This window comes from Aethalodelphis obliquidens, unplaced genomic scaffold (genome assembly GCF_003676395.1).
Source record: "Aethalodelphis obliquidens isolate GAN/ISIS:26980383/991018 unplaced genomic scaffold, ASM367639v1 scaffold4, whole genome shotgun sequence".
Taxonomy (NCBI): domain Eukaryota; kingdom Metazoa; phylum Chordata; class Mammalia; order Artiodactyla; family Delphinidae; genus Aethalodelphis; species Aethalodelphis obliquidens.
This window is the reverse complement of record NW_020837948.1, coordinates 58,788,774-58,803,124: the sequence shown is the minus strand read 5'-3', so window position 1 is coordinate 58,803,124 and position 14,351 is coordinate 58,788,774. Positions and strand designations below refer to the sequence as shown.

At 34.9% G+C, this 14,351-nt stretch overlaps 1 protein-coding gene across 6 annotated transcripts in view; it reads right to left on the bottom strand.

The window, feature by feature from the left end:
• The window catches only part of GFM2 (GTP dependent ribosome recycling factor mitochondrial 2), a 48,872-nt gene that overhangs the window by 17,644 nt on the left and 16,877 nt on the right, over positions 1–14,351 (bottom strand). For 5 of the 6 annotated variants that reach the window (XM_027100819.1, XM_027100823.1, XM_027100821.1 and 2 more), the window contains 9 exons: positions 11,310–11,398; positions 9,724–9,784; positions 9,270–9,449; positions 7,620–7,700; positions 6,156–6,304; positions 4,572–4,712; positions 4,389–4,488; positions 3,488–3,677; positions 1,480–1,556 (listed from right to left, as the gene is read on the bottom strand). In XM_027100819.1, coding sequence (XP_026956620.1) covers positions 1,480–1,556; positions 3,488–3,677; positions 4,389–4,488; positions 4,572–4,712; positions 6,156–6,304; positions 7,620–7,700; positions 9,270–9,449; positions 9,724–9,784; positions 11,310–11,398 — 1,068 coding nt within the window. The remainder of the gene's footprint in view (positions 1–1,479; positions 1,557–3,487; positions 3,678–4,388; positions 4,489–4,571; positions 4,713–6,155; positions 6,305–7,619; positions 7,701–9,269; positions 9,450–9,723; positions 9,785–11,309; positions 11,399–14,351) is intronic. The other variant, XM_027100820.1, reaches the window with a different exon arrangement.

Sequence of the window (14,351 nt, the reverse complement as noted above, 5' to 3'; positions counted from 1 at the left end):
ATGTCAACCACATAGACAGTATGTGATTATGCCCTAATAAAAACTCTGGGCATGGAAGGCCTGGGTGAGCTTCCCTGACTGACAATACTCTATGCCAGGAGGATGAAGAAAAGCCTTGCATTTAGAACCTCTCAGACTGCCCTAGGTGTCTCTTCCTTTGGCTGGTTCTGATTTGTTTCCTCTCACTATAATAAAACTATAATTGTAAGGAACAACAACAAAAAACTATTTGGTGTATGAGGGCTATACTTTAATATAAAGTTAAAGAAGTAATTATTTGGAAAAAAGCCAGTTGTAGAATAATACAAATAGAATGACTTCTTATATATCTGTACATATATATTTGGAAACATAAATACTGTGTTTTATAACATTGCACAGCAGAAAAATGGATGTTTGGAAAAGTGTGAAAGGCTGTTCACCAAGTTTTCACAGTGATCACCTATGTAGGAAAGGATAGAGAGACTGAAAGGGAGACTTTAATTCTTTACTTTGTACACTTGAATGTTATTTGCTATTTAAAAAAAAATATGTATTGGCATTTTTTATATAAAAAGTTTCTGTTTTAATTGCTGTTGTAGCCTTCAGAATCAATTAAACTAAATTGCTACCTCATTTAGCTGGCATTTGGGAAAATAAAGTACTCCATATTTTTCAGATTAACTAAATCAGTTTATCCTTTTTAAAGGCAAATTTATAATTTTTTAAGGAAATTTTTCTAGAATTTTATATAAACTCTACCCTGCCCCCCTAAAAAGAAGATGCAGAATGAATATGTGTTCTTCTACTGTATTATATAATATACAGCACAGTCCTGTACCTACTTTAGGTCTCTATTTCCTCCCACATTGTTAGGCTGTAATCTATCACTTCTCACCCATTTTAGGTGTGTTATCATCATTAAAAGTATACCTAGGGCTTCCCTGGTGGCGCAGTGGTTGGGAGTCTGCCTGCCGATGCGGGGGATGCGGGTTCGTGCCCCGGTTCGGGAGGATCCAGCGTGCCGCGGAGCGGCTGGGCCCGTGAGCCATGGCCGCTGGGCCTGTGTGTCTGGAGCCTGTGCTCCGCAGCGGGAGAGGCCACAGCGGTGAGAGGCCCGCGTACCGCAAAAAAAAAAAAAGTATACCTATGCATCCTCCCTTTAGAAAGCTGCTTCTATAAGTTTTAGCATAAGAGCCTTAAGGTTTTGTCTTGGGGTTGAACTTTATTTCAAAATTTCACAAAAGGCTGTCTTCTGGAAGGTAGAAATGTTGGGAAGTAGTTTATATAAGTAAGGTATAATCATACTGAGGAATTAGGAGAATTTAGCTTGACAGTCAAAATATAATCAGAAATTTATATTATGAGAACCAAAAAAGGCTTTCTCTTTCAGGGGCATAGACCAATCAATGTTTTGGATATATGCACTTAAACACTCTCTCTCACACACACAAATGTTTTTATTGAAAGATTCTGGGGATTAAATAATAATATGCATACTTGTCCAGAGTCAGGATCTAGCTTCACTTTCAAACTGGGATCTTCACGCTGAAGGCATTTCAATGCATGATCCAAATCTAGAGGATAAACAATAACTGTTATCTTTATGTTTCATTTTTTTGATAAGGTACTATACATTCTAGTGGGAAAATAGATGAACAAGCAAATTTTGAAAAAGAAAATTTCAAACAGCCAGAAATGTTCTGTAGAGAATAAAACAAGGTGATGAGATAGTGATGGGAGGTTACTTGAGATTGAGTGACCTGGGAAGACCTGTCCAGGATGATTTAGATAAAGACACAAACCAAAAAGAATGACATCGCAAGTAAAATCCTGAAGAAAAAGAATTCCAGATAGAGGAAATGGCTGTGCAAGGAATGGCTTCTACTGGAGAAACAAGAAGGCTAGTGTAGCTGGATATTGGTGGACAAAAGGAAGAGTAGCATCAGATGAGGCAGGAGATGTGTGACAGGGAGCACACCATGTAAGGTATTGAAGGCCATGATGAAGAGTTTGGATGTGCACTGGGAAGCCACTGAAGGGTTTAAATGGGACAGTAACATCATCTGATTATGTTCTGCAAAGGTTAAGGAACTGACAAAAAAAGCAAAAAAGACTTTAGAAACATATACAATAATAAGAAACTGGCAAAAGGAAGCTAAATTACATCATGAATAAAGAGATACTAATGTGATCACTCTATGATGAATTATCACACCAAGGAGGAAGTAAGAATACAGCTGACCCTTGCACAACATGGGTCTGATGTGGGTCTGCTTATATGTGGATGCAGAATCGGAGGACCTAAGTATAGGGAGGGCTGACTGTAAGTTATACTGGGATTTTCAACTGTGTGGAGGGCTGGGGCCCCAACCCTCCTCTTGTTCAAGGGTCAACTGTATGTTATTTGCATTAAATATGCCATCTAAAAAAAAAAAAAAAAATATGCCATCTAAAGTAAAGAGATACTTTGATACAATCAATTAACTGATATGCACATGCTCCCTCTTTAGACCTGCACTGTCCAAATGGTAGCCACAACCCATCTGTACAAAATATTACTAGTCTGAATTAATGTTAGCTGTAAGTGTAAAATTCATACCAGGTTTCAAAGACTTCACGTGGAAAAGAAAAAAGAAAGTAAAGTATCTCAATAATTTTTATATTATGTTGAAATGATAATATTTTGATATACTGAGTTAAATAAAATACATTACTAAATTAATTTTGCCATTTTAACTTTCTTTAAATGTAGCTATAAGGAAATTTTAAGAAGCGGGATGGAAAGACTGGAGCTTGGGTGCCTGATGACGTGTGGAGTTATCCTTGAACCCCTGGGATACCAATTCAAGGCATATTTTACAAGAGAAAGAAGTGAACTTTGGTCATTAAAGCAACTGCTATTTGGGGGTTTTATGCTCTATGTAAGCAAATCTAACAAGAAATGTTATAGCTGGAATCATGAGCTTTACTATATACTATACTAAGGAGTTTGGGTTTCTGCTATAAGTAATGAGAAGCCACTGAAGTATTCTGAGCCAATATGCTAAAGAACAAACTATTTATCACTCAAAAAGGTCAAATGACATTAAACATACTATATAAATATCTTCACTGAGTTCTAAAAGTTAAGCCAGAAAACAAGGAAAAGTTGATTTTTATAAATGGTGATGGGAAACTGAATCGGTTATGAATTGGTTACCATCTAATCTAATACACTGGAAGGGCAGTCCTGAGGTCAATTACTTAGAATCCCATAGATAGCACCACAAGAACAGAATAAGGAAAAATATGGTAAGAGAAAAATGGCAAAGCTGAAAGAAAAAAAATGAAGAGTTTGTAAAAATCAAAACAAATTAAAAAACTAGACCAATCGTAAGAAATACTTACCAATAAATGCTCATAAAGTTGAACTCAGTGACATAAGAAACCTTTTGAGGTTAAAATGTAACTATTTTATCTAAATTATCAGAGCACTAATTAATTGATGCACCAAGATTATTTGTACCTGGCTGCTTAGCCACTGATGGAGGTTCTATGGTACAGAAGAAAACAGGTTCTGGAATCTCCACCCCAGCCAACAAAAGCCTCTCTGCTTCATCGTTTTGTCTATGCTTCTTTTCTCCCTCCCTTTCCGCTCGACGACATGCAGCTAAAGCACTGGACTTGGATGAGACAATGGTGTCACCAGTGGCAGTCTGCAAGCAAAGAAGATGCCTTGGGACAAAATAGGCTATTGGCAAGCACTCAGCTTCCACCAAGGACCACGAAAACCAAAGAAAAATTTTAAGGTAGCACTTCCTCTTCATCAGAACTTAAAAGAGACACAAATTCATTAAGCTCATTATAACTGTGCATTGGTAAAGCTAATTTAAGTTGTAGAAGAATTCTGTCCAAAATATTGCTGTAATAAGTTCTAACAATAAAACATTCATACACACAAAAAATACATTTAAAACTCAGTTGGTAAAACAAATTCATCTTTGAACAAGAGACAAAAGAACGAAAGAGACAAAAATCCTTGCCCTTACAGAGCCTTCATTGGCAAAATATCTTCACTTTTTAACCTGATCAGTTATAAAGTTAGATTTAATTGTCTGCAATAATCAAGATAGGAAAAAAACAATGAAAATAACATTATTTTACATAAACTTAAAACATAAGTATATATCCATAGTGTGTGTATTTTACTTGGATTTGAACTTTATATGAATACAATCCATTCTGTAATTTACTTTTCTTTCTATTAAATGTTTGAGATTCAACCATGTTGATGAATATACTACAATATTCATTATTCCACTACTGATAGCTTTTGGATTGTCTATGGGCTTCTGCTATTACAAAATACCTACTTTTAATTAAACATTTAATCTGTTATTTCCTAGAGAAAAGATTTGGTCACTTACGTGTTTAAGCCCAACAGTCAAAGCAATATTACCAGCAGTCAGTGAAGGGATTTCCACATGCTGGTCAGCAAATGGCAAAAGCAGACGACTTATTCTCTCCCTGTAAAACCATGATTTATATTAGTAAAAGTATATTTAAAGAAATGAGTGAAGTTTTAGAAAATAACCTAGGCTTCTACTTACGTGCAGTTTCCATTAATATTATGGATGGCCAATTGGCGTTTTATCATGCCTGAGTAAATGCGCAAAAATACCAGTGGGCCTCGTTGCTTGTCATGGAGAACTTTAAATGCCAGGGCACATAAGTCACCCTTATACCACTGCCTATAAAATTAAGGAGAAGTTCCAGAAAAGCCACTTTAAAATACACTTCCTATATATCTATACAGATCAGATCAGAATCACTGCATAAACCTAACCTTGATGTCCTCAAAAGATTCCTCATATATTCTCGTTTAGCTACCAAGGCCAATTAAATAATGTATTATGTACCTCTCTTCCTCCACCGGACTAAATTATTCATTGGAGATCTTACCATTAATTCCTCAAAACCAAAAACAATGGATTCTCTTCCAAATATTACCTCTATTAGCAAATAATTCTTGCCTAGATTTCCCTCCTCAAAAAATATACCTAGGAACATCACACCACTTCTTAAAACCCCATACAGGGTAAACAAATAGGTACTTTCCAATTATTGCTTTCACTCTCTCCTCCCACTTTTCTTCAGCTGCATAGCCATACAAATCTACACTATAAACTTGAACTTGTTTACACAGCGAACACTTACAGAATGATGTCCTTAAATTGGAGTTCATTACTAGGTTTCAGAAAGTGTGAATCCCTCTCAAATTGCCAAACTTTGCACACAGGTTCATTTTTCTGAGGAAATATGGAAATATTTCTCCATATTTTCATTAGTTTCAAAGGAGTTCATGATTCAAAGTAGGTTAGACACTTCTATTATTGAATTTCTCTAATCTTATTCCTGTTCCCTCCAAATTTTAATTTTATTTAACAAATCCTTATATGGAGAGTTGATCATATACTAGGCACTGTTTTATGTGCTTTATAAATATTAGCTCATTTGATTCTTGTAACAATCCTATGAGATAAGTCCTATTCTCTGCATCTTATAGATGAGAGGTTAAAGCAACTTGGAAGACCTGAGATTTAAATCCAGGCAGTACACAGTCTATGGTCATCTCACATCACCATAATGCCTCTCCAGTTGAGAGATATGGAAAGTGACTCAGGTCCTAGTTAATAGGATCAGAGTTCATCTCTGTTTGCCATTTGGCACAAAACTCACTGAGATTTTAGAGGATTTATTACGAAGGACAAAGCTGTTAGTGACAAGAGGAAAAAAACAATGGACCTTTCCTTACAGTTACAAAATATTATGAAAAATCTTGAAATCCAGAATAAATATAAATGTATCTATAGAATATTTATCAAACATCCCCAGTATACTACTTTTTTTTTTTTAACTAAGATGGCAGAGTCAACACTTATACTTTTACACAGCAAAAAAGCCATAAATTCTTATTTAGCTCCATCTGTAAACACAGCAGGTTACAAGAGATGATGACAAATATCCCTTTCAAGTAAAAATTACTATGGCTCTATATTATATTGTTTAGAATAATATTCTTCACCAATGTTATTCAAAAACTGTGATTCAACTACTCTCTGTGAAACATGACCTATCTGTCTACCTGTCGTTTCAAGGCTATACGATTTTAATCTATGCACTTGCATACTTACAGAAATTCATAGTTGCGTTCTTCAGGTGAAGGCAAGTACATAGTAATAGCATCTAACAAGGGCTGGACCCCTTTGTTTTTCAGGGCACTTCCACAAAGCACAGGCACTGCTGTCTGAGCCAGTGTTACTCTGTGTACTGCAGTTTGTAGCTGTAAAGCAGAGATATAAATGTTTTATGTGTAGTATTCTGGTCTCGACCAAAATATCCCAGAATTAGATGCCTTCCCTAACCAACCACGTAAAATATCACTCCTCAGCACACTTCCATCATTCTTTATGGCCTCATTCTTCTTTATTTTTCATTGTAAATAACATTAACCACTACCTGGTATATTAGATATATATTTATTACTTTATTATCTGTGTCCCCAGTCACTAGAATGTAAAATCTATATAAGCATTATAGTAAGTCCCATAAAGATACTGTAAATCACAAGAAACTGGAAAAGTGCTTAAAATAAAGTAGATGCATAAACATATTTCTTGAATAAGTGAATTAATATACTTGTGATTTAACCTCGATAGTCTACTAGAGGAACTGGTTAGAAATTAGAAATATAAATGAGTTACAATTTCTTCAAATAAATTAAATCCACATTAAATAAAATCCAAAGGAAAATGAGGTATCAAAGTAGAAACAATTTTTAAAAGACCTCAAAAACCAAGAAAAGCTTAGATGTGCTTGCAAGCTATTGATAAGAGAAACGGTGGGTTAATTTTAGATTGTAAGCTCTTTGAAAACAGAAATCATGTTATGTGACTATAGGGCACAATAAACATCACATTTAAGCATTCAAATACTAAACAAGAAAAAAATTCAAACTTACAGCTTTTCATTCAAAAGAAAAGAAATAATTTTTTCCACCTCTAACTTCAAACGGCTCAAAATTAATCTACAGATCTTGTGTTTTTCTTTACTTCTTTTCATGAAAAATAACCAAGTGAATTTGCTGGGCTCATCTTGGAGCCCACTTAAAACACTACCACTTAAAAAACTTTTCATGGGGGAAGGTTCCTGGCAGAAAAAATAAAAAACGCCTTGAATAAATCTGTCATAATTCAAATACTACCAGTATTTTACTGGCCTATTCTCTGGTTTAATATATTTCAAAAGAAAACCAAAAAAAGGGAAGACCTGGAATAAGTTTCCACTAACAATTAAAACAGATTCAGAAAAAATGTTCTGAGAAAAATGACCATTATAGTATCCAAAAGACCAGTAGATCAAAAAAAAAACTTCTATCTGTGATTTCCCTAATACTACTTAGTGAAATGATCACAATGAAGGGAAAAGGCTGCAGTAAATGAACAATGTCTTCTAATTTTTAACAGTGTTCTCCTAATTTTTAAGTCTGCATTTTCTAATGATATGCAAAGTTGAAAAAAAACCCCACCTACAATAGAGTAATCAAACCACATCCAATTAGTAAAACTTGGTCAAAGTAAATGAATAATAAAATTTACCTTTTCAGCCGGTAGCAAATCAAAATTCTCACTAAATTCTCCTAAAACCAAGTCAGCAAATTCATCATCCAAATCTGCAACCTATAAAGAAAGGCTTTAGTTCTGTAACTTGCATTCATCATCACAACTATCAACTTAAGTCTATACACCATAAATATTCATTACCCAAATATTTCAAGACAGCTACATGATCTAACTTATCCAGACCAAGGAACTCTTCACATCTTCTAAAGAGATAAAGAGTTTTTCTTTCAAAGGAAAGGAGATTGAAAATTGAAGATACGCTCTCATGAGTTTCCTAAACTCATGGGAAGCCAGAGCCAGACAGAGCACCTCAATGAAGTGTGCTACCTACTCAGTGCTCAAAAGAAATAAAAAGTCCACAGCTGATAGCCAATGATAATATATACAATGAATTGCTGTTTTTAAATAGATTTGGGGGGGGGGTCTTAGTTCATAAAAAAAAGTTTCATTTGGTAATCCTCTAATATTTTGAATGTTCACCAGATCTCCAAGACATTCAAAGTAAAATGACTGAACTTGTTTATAATCCTTCACTGAGGGAATAAATTTAAGTTGAGGAGGTAGTGGTATAATTTCAATAATAAAAATCTAATTATCTAATTCATGTTCATTTCATAATCATCTGTGCTTATATGACAGGAGAATTCAACTGACAATAAAATTAACAAAAGAGTTTCAAAAGTTTATAATAGTAAAAGGGAGCAAAACATTCAACCTTGGTGAGAAAAACACATTTTTAACAGCTAACTATAGTAGAAATGTACCCAATCATCTTTCCAAAAAGCAGCAAATATGATGATTAAGTATAGCTTCTGGAATCAAACTGTCTGGAAATGGCTCCACTACTTACAAACTTGTTCAAAAAAACTTTGGTCAAGTTACATCACCTCTCTTTGTCTTGGTTACTCATGGAGATAATAATAGTACTTATCCTATGGTGATACTGGGAAGTTTAAATAACCAATTCCAATTATGCTTCCAGAATATATAGTAAGTATATAATAAGCATTGTTTTCATCGCTGTTCACCTTTAGAACACAGGAAGGTGATTCTAGTCCACACTAATCTTATTCTCTAATTCAAAAAAAATTTTTTAACTTTGATAAAATATAACAAACATAAAAGTACCACCTTAACCATTTCTAAGTGAATAATTAGGAAGTAGTAAGTATATTCCACACCGTTGTAAAACTAATCTCTAGAACTTTTTCATGTCACAAAACTAAAACTCTATACCCATGAAACAACTCTTCCTCATTCTCCCCTCCCCACAGCTCCTGGTAACTACCATTCTACTTCCTGTCTCTATAAAGTTGAGGACTCTAAATACTTCATGTATCTGTAAACTATGAAGTAAAGCAAATGAAAGATAAACACTGCAATCAAGATAGTGGTGATGGTGGGGTAGATGATTAGTGGAATGGAGAGAGAAGAGCAGGGAGTAGCACAGGGAGATTCAAGAGTATTGCTAATATTCTATTTCTTAAGCTGGGTGGTGATTACACTGGTGTGCACTGTATTATACTTTACATATGCCATATGTAATTTTAGATGAAATTTCACAATAAATATTTTTTAAAGTTTCTAAATATTTACGCAATTTTAAGCTCAAAGTATTTATTTTACTTGTTCAATTAAGGCATTCCTTGCTTCCGTTATCTCCTTCAGCAATTCAGGATCACTCATTTCCAAGAGGGGTTTTCTCTCAAAGTCTTTTCCATCATCTGAATTGGGATTCCAAAGAAGTTTTTCTCTACTTACTACATCCACCACTCCTTTGAAAGTTTTGCCTTCACCAATTGGTAACTATAAGTCAGAGTGAGATTAACATTTTATTAAATGATCATTAGAACTCAATTAGAATTGCACTGGTGATAGAATTTATCTTTCCTCACTCCCCCCCAAATGTCTCTTATCATTATTGCCATAATCTATACCTATTTTTATTTATATCCTAACTTCTTCCAAAAGGATTTGCGAAAGCTTCAAAAATGTATATAATATGCCACAATAAAATACGTTGATGAGGAAACTGAGAAGGATCTGTTCATATTAATAAACCAAATATTAATCAACCAACCTGTAAAAGCAAAGGCTTTGCCTTCAACTTCTCTCTGATGCTTTCAACTGCATAGTTAAAACTGTAGAAAGTAAAATCATTTAAAATGTTAAGATACTTAAAACAGGATTTAAGAATGTACTCTAAAATTATAACCCTCAATTGTTCCTAACGTTTACCATTTAACAGTTTTCCACAGGACAACATCTTGTCTAATCTTTTAACATTAATTTCAGATAATAGTGACTGAGTATCTACCATAATTCTGCCACACAGGTATTTAGGGTATTATTATTGTGAGCTTCATTTAACTAAAGTTTGAGGTTAAGTGACTTGATCAAGGTCACACATAATAAACTGGAGTTAAGATTCAAATGCAAGATTTGTGATTACAAGTCAAAGATTCTTTCTTCTAACAACTATATTTGTTATCACACGACTACCCACTTTCTTCCAAGAGCCAGCCTAATTTTTCTACACTTTTATCTTAGGCATTGTTCGTATCATATGCTATGCTGTTCACTTCTGTGCTAACACTAGGGATGGCTACCTATGGAACACATGACACATCTTTGGCACGTGGGCTGATTCATACACACATGCAGATCATTCTGGTCCCAATGTCTTTAAGAAGCAGCCTAGTATCCAGTCATCTCCCTCCCCATCATCACAGGTGCTGTCAGTCAGTATAGGCAGTATTTCCCTCAACCTCAAGGAACTCCAAACAGAACAGGGTCAGAACCTAAGCCTAGCACATTTTGAAGGTTGCTGTGCTTTTACTAATCAAGACAAAAGTCCTCTAAACCAGCAGCTTTAGAATTACTGTAGAGAGTTACAGAAATACAAAGCATACTGTGTGATATCAGGAGAGACACGGTTTATGTTTTTTTATTGCCGCTCTCATACCACAGATCAGGATCTCTCCCTTTCACATTTCCCCAGTATCCGTTGATTCTTAATTCTTGCCCTTTCACATTTTCTCCAAATCCTTCATCATTCTTGATTGTCTGGATTCTGTTCTCAGAACAACGTATCCATTTTGGATTACCACTCTGTAAGTCTGCAGTATTACCACTACATCTCAGCATTAACTCTTTTGCCCTATATGCAGGTCTCAAAACATCTACATTCTCCTCTCCTAGTTTCCTTTCATTGAGAGCATTTTACCCATTAGCTAAAGAAAATCGGGGACAAGGAAGAACATCATTCTCTGAAGCAACTACAAGAAACAATTCTCTTCCCTCCCCCATTAGCAATGACAGGGAGCACCGTAACATTCAGCAATACACGGACTCGACCATACAGCTCTAAACAGAAGCAATGGATTCAGCAAGACATCACTCTGTCAGGAGCCTAGAAATCAGGATAAAGCCTCTCTACATGAGAATCAGAATGATTCATCATCTATCAGCTCTCTATTAATCCCACATTGTTACTTTACCTATGAATCAACTGCTCTGAAATTTTTTTTAAATGGGATTGAATTGGGATTCCATGGAATATTTATACCTTATAGGGAACAGCTGTTTATAAATTTAAGTTATAGTGCATTAAAAGCTCAAATCATATTCTTACTTTGATAAGCCAAAGAAACACACGTTAAATACCTTGCTCCAATTTTGTCCATCTTGTTTAAAAAACAGATTCGAGGTATCTTGTGTTTATCAGCTTGCCTCCATACTGTAAGAGTTTGTGCCTAGAGCAAAGATAAGGAAAAAAACCCATATTTGACAAAAATAACTATGTTACTACACATGGAATAAGCATACCTAAGACTATTATAACATAGAATAAGGCCCTATTCTAGCATAGAATTAGCGCCATTGCACACATACCTCTGGACCCACTCTTATGCTATCAGATTAAAACAGTTAAGAAAATGATCAAGCATGACTGAAGATTATGCTTCAAACTGAGAATACTTTGGGTGAACTAGGTTGCAACACAAAGGGAATTAACAACTGGGAAGTACTGGGAGTCACAGAAAGAGGACTTAACCAAGAATTACAAGACCTACTTTTTGTTTGGCTTCACCTTACTTAGTAACGTCACACAATACTGAACTCATCAGTTTTCTGATCTGTGAAATATGGACTTTTGCCTTAATTAATTCAGACAGTTGTGATATAAAAAGAATAGGAATGTACTATAAAATGCTAGTATGATAAAAATCGTGTATTTTTACTGTGAATGTTTGAATGTTCATATAAACTGAAAAGGATTTAAGGGGGGAAAAGGAAGCCAATACCTGTATTTCTAAGTTACAATTCTCATATGCTTTTCTATTTGGCTTTCTGGTTGTTGTTAAACAAGTAATTTTTAATATTTGGCTTCTTTTAATTCCACTTTCTGTACATGTTAAATATAAACAGTTTGCCTAGTACAGTCTAATAGCCCTGAAGCAGAGCATTGAAAGCCTAATGTGCTGACACTGTTAAAACAGAAGCCAGTTTGTCATTTGTTTTATTAGGTAAAATTGATATACAATAAAATACAGTTGACCCTTGAACAATATAGGGATTAGGGGCGCCAACCTCTGCAAAGTCAAAAACCACTTATAACTTTACAGTTCGCCCTCCCTATGTGCTATTCCGCAACTGTGGATTCAACTAACCACGGATTATATAGTTCTGAAGCCTGTATTTAGAGGAAAAAATCCACATATAAGTGAACCCATGAAGTTTAAACCCATGTTGTTCGAGGGTCAATACAGATTTTCAGTTTATAGTTCAATGAATTTTAATAAATGCATATACTTGTATAACTATTACCCCAATAAAGAGAAAGAACATATAGAACATTAGAGATTTTTATGTCCCTCTCCCCATAGCAACCTGTTCTGATTTCTGCCACCATAGATTCATTCGGCCTATTATTGAACCTCATATAAATAGCATAGCTTCTTTCACCCAACATAATGTTTCTGACATTCATTCATGTTGTTGGGCACACTGGTTCAGTTTTACTGCTAAATTCCTTTGTATAAATGTACCAGTTTTTCTATCCACATGTGGATGTGCACTTGTGTTGTTTCTAATTTGGGAATATTATGAATTTAGCTGCTATAAACATTCTGAACAAATCTTTGGCGAACAAATGTTTTCATTCCCTTGGATAAAGATGGAGGAGTAGAACTGCTGGGTTATAGGACAAGTGTATATTTACCTTTAAAAGAAACTGCCAAATAGTCTTCCAAAATGGTTATAATATTTTACAGTCCACCAACAATGTATAAGAGTTCCAGTTACTCCACATCCTCAACCACGATTTGCTATCATTCTTTTTAATTGTAGCCATTCTTGTGGGTATGAAATGGTCTCTTCGTAATTTTAATTTGCATTTCCCTAATGACCAATGAGACTGAGCATCTTTTCATGTGCTCACTGGTCATTCACATGTCTTCTTTGGTAAAGTACCCATTCAAGTCCTTTGTCTTTTTTTTTAATTGGGTTGTTAGTTTTTATTATTGATATGCAGTTCTTCATATATTCTGGATACAAGTCTTTGGTCATACACATGTACTGTGAAAATTTCAGCACATACTCCCTACGACAATAATATTCTCTACATAATCAACTATTATTGCACTCTGGAAGTTTAACATTCATATAATATTTTATCTAACATTATAAATTTTCTCACAGTCTAAGGTTTGCCTTTTTTTTTAAGTTTCATGCACATAATTTTGAAGAGGTCCAATTAATCAACTTGTTTTTGTTTTATGCTTCTTGTGTCTTCTCCAAGAAATTGTTACCTACCACTCTCTCCACCCATGCCAAAGTTGTTAAGATAATATTTTATTTTCCCTCTAGAAGGTATATGGATTTAGCTTAACACTATGATCCACTCCAAACTAATTTTTATGTGGGGGTGGGGGGATATATACTATAAATTTCCCAAGAACTAAACATATTGAAAAATAAAACAACAATTCCCATCACCCCACCTGCCAGCTAAAAGTCCATCTACTGTTTTAGCAAACAGTAGCCTCCTGTATCACAAATTCAGAAACTTCCTATTACAGCATATTTCAATCTTGTAAATAATGCAATCTGAATGATTAAGTGTCGAATTTATGTAAAGAAGTTATAATGACAGGAAGGATGCAACCATTAGGAAATGAAATGACTCTAAGAAATAGAAATAATAGGTGTATAATCAACCTCAGACATCAGTGTCAGGCTTTATATCAAGCAAATATCACTGTCTGTCAGGGGTCCTCAGGTGGGGCTTTCAATAACTGTATTATTTCCCCTCGAACTAGTACAATAAGTATCCACTTAGTCTTCACCTAGATTCACCAAATATTAACATGTTACACTTGCCTTTTTTCTCTCTCTATAAAACATTATGTGTCTGGTGGCTGGGAAAATGTGCCACTTGGAACTACTATAAAGAGCATGATTAACTGATGGTTCCAACTGTTACCCTTCTAGATCTACCACCATGTATTCTCAAGGCACACCTTCCTGGGGGCTGTTTCCAGCTAATGACTGAGCTCAGCGGAAGGACTAATGGAGGCCCATTCCCACAAGACATGGGTTCCTCTAACAGGTAACATTAGCTTGAGGACTCCCCATGAGCGAAGCCAAACGCTTTTGGAACTGTACTATGGCCTGAGACTCTTCCTGCCTAATCCCCCATCCTTC